Source organism: Mus caroli, chromosome 3 (assembly GCF_900094665.2).
Source record: "Mus caroli chromosome 3, CAROLI_EIJ_v1.1, whole genome shotgun sequence".
In the NCBI taxonomy this organism is placed as follows: domain Eukaryota; kingdom Metazoa; phylum Chordata; class Mammalia; order Rodentia; family Muridae; genus Mus; species Mus caroli.
The window spans coordinates 81,251,076-81,258,078 of record NC_034572.1 but is presented as its reverse complement, the minus strand read 5'-3'; the positions used below and the strand labels follow the sequence as shown (position 1 = coordinate 81,258,078).

At 50.5% G+C, this 7,003-nt stretch overlaps 1 protein-coding gene across 5 annotated transcripts in view; it reads left to right on the top strand.

Annotated features, from left to right (window-relative positions):
• Nucleotides 1–3,254, top strand: part of Lmna (lamin A/C) — a 29,497-nt gene extending 26,243 nt beyond the window's left edge. For 4 of the 5 annotated variants that reach the window (XM_029475221.1, XM_029475220.1, XM_029475218.1 and 1 more), the window contains 4 exons: nucleotides 255–362; nucleotides 460–579; nucleotides 987–1,082; nucleotides 1,789–2,268. In XM_029475221.1, the coding sequence (XP_029331081.1) occupies nucleotides 255–362; nucleotides 460–579; nucleotides 987–1,082; nucleotides 1,789–2,172 (708 nt within the window). In that variant the 3' untranslated portion in view covers nucleotides 2,173–2,268. Of the gene's footprint in view, nucleotides 1–254; nucleotides 363–459; nucleotides 580–986; nucleotides 1,083–1,788; nucleotides 2,269–2,300 lie in introns of those variants that run through there. The other variant, XM_021157127.2, reaches the window with a different exon arrangement.
• Nucleotides 3,255–7,003: the final 3,749 nt, after the last annotated feature.

Genomic DNA, 7,003 nt, shown 5'->3' with positions numbered 1-7,003 from the left:
CTCTCTCTCTCTCTCTCTCTCTCTCTCTCTCTCTCTTTCTTTCTTTCTTTCTCTCTTTTTCTTTTTTCTTTTTTTTTGCGATGGGGTCTTGCCCAGGTTGGCTTTGATCTCCCTGGATTAAGTTGTTCCCCTGCCTCAGCCTCCATAGTAGCTGGAACTGCAGGTGCACACTGGCGCCTAGCCTCCCTGAGCTGAGTGAGATAATCCAAGAGTCGGTTGAACTCCCTGTCCTCCTTCCTCCACCCTATTTGCAGGACCAGTCCATGGGCAACTGGCAGATCAGGCGTCAGAACGGGGACGATCCTTTGATGACCTATCGATTCCCACCGAAGTTCACCCTAAAGGCTGGGCAGGTGGTGACGGTAAGTGGAAGGGCACTTGGGACTCTGGCTGGGGTGAAGTTGGCCTCAGGACAGGAGCATTAAAAATAAGGACATTTCTTAAACCATCTTTCCCCAGATCTGGGCTTCAGGAGCTGGGGCCACCCATAGCCCCCCTACTGACTTGGTGTGGAAGGCGCAGAACACCTGGGGCTGTGGGAGCAGCCTTCGCACCGCTCTCATCAACTCCACTGGAGAAGTGAGTATGTTGTAGCCAGTAGCTTCCTGGACAAGGATCCCCCTGGTGGCCATAATGGGAACTAGCTACCTCCAACCCAAGGGAACCTGCCTTGGGTTTAGGATCACTTTCCTGAGCCCAATTCCCACCCAGTAAGCAAGCCAGAAGTCTCCCCAGTAGAATAATGGGTGGAAGTCAGCCAGTGAGTGTTAATAGCAGACTCCAACTTACAGAGCACCGAGCTCTGAGTTGTGTCCTTTTTGCGCATGCGCGTGCGCACATGTGCACGTGTTCATCCTTAGCCCCGGCATCAGAGGTTGGAACAAGGTTGTATAAGGGCCCAGGACGGTTCTAGGTGGTTACTATGGGTAGACAGGCTGCCCAGCCCTCACCCCCTGACTCTTGGGCCTGGGCTTATGTCCCCACAGGAAGTGGCCATGCGCAAGCTGGTGCGCTCACTGACCATGGTTGAGGACAATGAGGATGACGACGAGGATGGAGAAGAGCTTCTCCATCACCACCGTGTGAGTGGCAGCCGCCGCTGAGGCCCAGCCCACAAGGGTAGCCCTGCCAGCCTAGGGCAGCTCTCCCACCTCCATGCCAAAGTCTTTTCATTAAAGAATGTTTTGGAATGCCACTTGCTGCCCTGGCCTTTCTTCTCTCTCCTCCCTCTACCTTGAACAGGGAACCCAGGTGTCTGGTAAGGAAGGGAGTGGGGACTTGCTGATGCCATGGATACTCCACGGTGGCAGTGGACAGGGTTCTGGATTTGTGTCCTGGGAAGGGGCTGGGAGGACAGAGGTGGCCCCAGCCCTGCCTCTCTTCCTCATTCCCATTGCATGCACACTTCTCTCCTCTCTCCTTCCACCCTATTGCATGCTTCTCCTCAGATTTCCCTGCAACAATGTTCTCTTTCCTTCCTGTCCCCTCACAAATTAAGCCTCTCCATCTTCGCTTTTCCTCTTGATTGTCCCATAAGTGTCTAAGATTCAGGAGAGAGTTAAAGCCACAGCTCTTTATTTCGAAGGCTTCCTGGCCATTTCCCCCATCATGCCCTTCCTCCCAGCCACAGGTCTCCCAAGTCCCCAATCACTTGGTTGTCTGGGTGCAGACAGTGGTCACCTTCCTGCCCAATGGCCAGGAAGCTCCAGGAGCCCACAGCCTAGGTGCCGGTCCTAAGAAGTCAGTCCCAAACTCGCTGTCCCTCCTGAGCCTTGTCTCCCTTCCCAGGGTTCCCACTGCAGCGGCTCGGGGGACCCCGCTGAGTACAACCTGCGCTCACGCACCGTGCTGTGCGGGACGTGTGGGCAGCCTGCTGACAAGGCTGCCGGTGGCGCGGGAGCCCAGGTGGGCGGATCCATCTCCTCTGGCTCTTCTGCCTCCAGTGTCACAGTCACTCGAAGCTTCCGCAGTGTGGGGGGCAGTGGGGGTGGCAGCTTCGGGGACAACCTAGTCACCCGCTCCTACCTCCTGGGCAACTCCAGTCCCCGGAGCCAGGTGAGTCATGTCTGCCCTACAGCAGGACACTGCTCACTGAGCAGCAGGGCAGGGAGGCCCAGGGGAGTGGGGTCCCCCTCCTTGCAGCCCCTCTTGCATCCTGCCCCTCCTGTCTGAACCCCAGACTCGAGGTCAGGGCAAGGCCCAGAGTGTGAGGGTTGGGGAGACAACCCCCTTTGGGGTCAGGGAGGGAGAGGAAGGGCCAGCCACTGCTGCTCACACCTCTGCCTTCTCTTCTCTCTTAGAGCTCCCAGAACTGCAGCATCATGTAATCTGGGACCTGCCAGGCAGGGCTGGGGGCAGAGGCCACCTGCTCCCCCCCTCACCACATGCCACCTCCTGTCTGCTCCTTAGGAGAGCAGGCCTGAAGCCAAAGAAAAATTTATCCCCTGCCTTTGGGTTTTTTTTTTTTTTTTCTTCTATTTTTTTTCTTTTTCTAAGAGAAGTTATTTTCTACAGTGGTTTTATACTGAAGGAAAAACTCAAGCAAAAAAAAAAAAATCTTTATCTCAATCCTAAGTCCTTCCCCTTTCTTTCCTTGTATCTGCCTTAAAACCAAAGGGCTTCTCTTGGAGCCCTGGGAAAGGACTGCTTTTTATAGAGTCTAGATTTTTGTCCTGCTGCCTTGCTTTGCCCTCATCCCAGGACCCTGTGACATGGTGCCTGAGAGGCAGGCATGGAGTTCTCTTCACCAGCCTCCTCCAACAGCTGGCCCACTGCCACGCCAGCTGCAGAGAAATGGGGCGCAGAGAGGATGACTGAGAAGGTCAAGCCCCTCCCCGGCACTACATATGGCCGAGGCTCCTCTGCCTGCCTTACCCTCTTCCTGCCCTTCCCTAGCCTGGGGCGAGTGGATTCCCAGAGGCAAATCTGCCTTGCTTGCTTTTTCTATATTTTATTTAGACAAGAGATGGGAATGACGGGGAAGGAGAAGGGAAGATCAGTTTGAGCCTACCTTTTCCTAGCTTCTGAGCCTGGTGGGCTCTGTCCCAATGATGGAGGGCAATGTCAAGTGGGATACAGGGAAGAGTGGGGGACGAAGGCTCCCAGAGATGGGGAGAACCTGTTGGGGCTGGTGAGAAGACTAGAGGTGTGGTGATTGGTGGCTACAGCAAACACTAAGGAACCCTTCACCCCATTTCCCATCTGCACCTCTGCTCTCCCCTCCAAATCAATACACTAGTTGTTTCCATCCCAGATGCTGTGGTGTCTCTTTGTTGGGTGTGACGTGTGTTTTCAGGGGCAGATACATGCACACACAGGTGCCACACATTCACTATTCACTACCCAGCTATAAAGGTGTGTATTGGGTACTGAGGGGGACTTCTATAAAGGTCAGCACATGTGGGATGAGCGAGGGGTGTCCTTCCTATCCCTCATCCATCCAGCACCCTTTAAAAGGGGCCAGCAATCCACATGTGCATCAGACACAGGAACACAGACAGGCGGAGGGTAGAGTAGGGGCCAGAAGTAGCAGAGCTTCCCTTGCTGCCCCTGTAGTCGCAGTGCTCTGGATGCTGTGATTGCCTCGGGAGGCTGAGATACTCTTAGGAAAGGAAAGGCTGGGGGGTGGTGAGTGTGAGGCTAATCTGGTATTCACAAGACCCTGTTTCAAAAGTCTTTCTTGGAGCCCAGCAGTGGTGATGCACACCTTTAATCCCAGCATTTGGGAGGCAGAGGCAGGCTGATTTCTGAGTTCAAGGCCAGCCTGGTCTACAGAGTGAGTTCCAGGACAGCCAGGGCTACACAGAGAAACTCTGTCTCAAGAAACCAAACCAAACCAAACCAAACCAAACCAAAAGTCTTTCCTGGGAGAAGAGCTGGGTGTTCAGTCAAAAGTGATTAAGGGCTGGAGCAATGACTCTGAAATGAAGAGGACCTGAGTTGGGTTCCCAACCCTCCAGTCCAGTAGCTCCGACTGCCTGCCTGTAACTCCAGCTCGAGGACATCCAACGTGTCTCCAGAATGCCAAGTATATGTACTTCACATATGAGCACCCCCCCCACACACATACACCCACATTCACATCCACACACAATCAAACCTTTTAAAATCATTGAACCAGTCATGCTATTGCATGCCTTTAATTCCAGCACTCCAGAGTCAGGTGGATCTCTGAGTTCAAGGCCAGCCTGTTTTACATAACAAGTTCCAGCAACCAGGGCTTTACAGGAGAGACCCTGTCTCAAAAACAAAACAAGAAACAACCCCAAAGTGATTGAGTCCAAGAGATGTCTTCATTGGTAAAGACACGTGCTAAACCTAAACCCCACCCCTGAGACCCGCATGGTGGAAGGAGAGAGCTAATTCCTGCACATGATCTTCTGACCCCCACGTTGCCATATGCGGTGTGATACCATTCTTGGGGAGACTGAACAAATTACTTATTTTTAAAATGAGAGAGAGAGAACCCAGCTGATATTCTTCAACTGACTTACCAGAAGGAAAAAGGAAACCTTGTTCTCCTCTACCCTGTTATAAAAACCAACCCTACCAACTGAATGTTTCTCCATTCTAGATCCCGTGTGTCTCTCTATCCGTCCTCCTGACCTCCTCTCTCTATGGTTTTTTTTCCCTGTGTTCACTCCCTGTCAACTGGTTGCTTGCCCCACCTCTTGACCTGTGGTTGACTTTATTAATCTTGTTTACAATAAACAGAAAGCTCTTGAATTAAAGGTGTGTGCTAGAACTGAGCCACACCAAAACTAGAAACAGGTTTTTCCAGTGTCCAGTCTTGGGGTTCACAATATGATATGACAATGACTACTTACCTCAGACAGAAAAATGACAATAGATCAAAGTAAGGGCCACTAAAGCCCAGCTTGGTGAACCAGTGAAGTTTATTGGGATAACTGACAGAGAAGAGGTGAGGGGTTAATGAATCAAAGATGGCTGCCTCACCAAAGCTCGCCCAGCATGGGTGACAGCTCAGGAGAGCTGGGAACCTGGAGCTCAGCCCACAGCTGCAGGTCAGAGAATGTCCTTTCCAGGTGACTCAGCTTCCGGGCAGATCAACTAGTCTCTGCCCTTGAGCAGCTTAGTCTGAGTGTTTCAAAGTAGCCCTTACTGCTTAGATATCTTGAGGACAGAGACAGCTCCCTGGTCAGTTTCAGGAACTTCCTGAAGCTATTAAGTTAATTACTTTCTGAACTTAACAAGTTATCCTAGCAAGATAGAGTGTTTCATCTTCTGTCAGACAAGCAGGACATCCTGCTGCTTTAGACCCAGCCCTTTTGAGACAATGTCTCACTGTGTATAGCTGGCTATCCTGGAACTCCCTGTGCAGACTCCCTTAATCTCCCAGAGATCTACCTGTCTCTACCTCCCTACGGCTGGGATCAGATGTGTGGTATCACCATGCCTGGTCCTAACAGTCTGTGTGTTAATAAACTTCCCTCCAAGATGATAGGATTATTTAAATAATTATTTTTATTTCAAAGTTCTGTGTGCACGCTTCGCATGCCCACACGTGTGCACACATGTGCATGTGAGAGCATTTCCCCACAGAGGCCAGAAGAGGATGCTAGATCCCTTAGGTTGTATTTAACAGGCAGTGTGAAGTGGAGAATCAAAGTTAGGTGTTACCCAAAGTCTGAACTCTTAACTGCTGAGCCGTTTCTCCAGCTCCAAGATGGAAGGTTTAACTCTCAAAGGAAATTGCTACACATTGCCCCATCCACAGTAAACAAATGTAATTTTAAAAGTCACTTTAATTCTTTGAGAGGGCCATCTGTAGGCAGGAGCACGTTTCTAACATCCTGGCTGCCCTGGTCCATACCCAGCATGGAAAAAAAAGAAAAGAAAAAGACATCATGATGTGGCCCTTATCTCTGTAATCCCAGCACTTAGGAGACTGGGGTAGGAGGATTGCCATGAGTTTGAGACGCTGTTTCAAGCAAGCAAGCAAACAAACAAACAAACAAACAAACAAAAAAACAAAATAAATACATTTAGGGGCAGGCTGGGGGAGAGGAAGAAATTAATGAAAGGAGAAAGGGCGCTGGAATCACACTGAAAGTCCTTGGCATCTCATAAGCTGAGGCTCCACAGCCTCAGGAGAAGGGAGAGGAAGAGGTAGAAGTTGGTGAGAATCCAGCCGGGTGTGTATCCTCTGCCAGCCTGCCAGCCCTGCGCAATGGCAGCAAGGGGTAGGAGAACAACTCACCGTCCACTCTTCTGGGATGTACAATATACATACATGCACTTTCCAGCTAGGGCACCAGGGGGCGCCTAGAGTCTCACCACACCGCCTCCCCACCCCACCCTGCCCCTGGCATCAGGAATGGGTAGGGCAGGCTCAGAGCAGACTGGGAACCTGAGAAAGGATAAAGCCTGAGGCCTTACCTTCACCTGCACCCACGGGTCTCAAAGCCAGCTCTTGCCAAGCGCCAAAGGCCATTAAGGCAAGTGGTAAAATACCAAGGTAAACTGGTCTTGAGGGTAGATCCGCAGTTATGCTCTGAAACCCTTGGAGATAGACACAATTTAGCATTTGGGCCTCAAAAGATTACTTTGTCTATATTTTTGTTAAAGACTGTAATACTGGCATTCATTAATTTTTTTATTATTGTCCATGTAGTACTTGACCATGATAGAGAATACAAAATGAAAAAAAAAAGAAAAGCAATTGAGATGTCACCATCTTAAGTATATTTACTTTCCAATTTTCTTGGCTTCTACTTCTTCTTCTTCATCATCTTCTTCTTCTTCTTCTTCTTCTTCTTCAAGATTTATTGTATGTATGTATGTATGTATGTGAGTACACTGTTGCTATCTTCAGACACACCAGAAGAGGGCATCAGATCTCATTAAGATGGTTATGAGCCAGGCGGTGGTGGCTCACACCTTTGATCCTAGTACTTGGGAGGCAGAGGCAGGTGGATTTCTGAGTTCGAGGCCAGCCTGGTCTACAGAGTGAGTTCCAGGACAGCCAGGACTGAACAGAGGA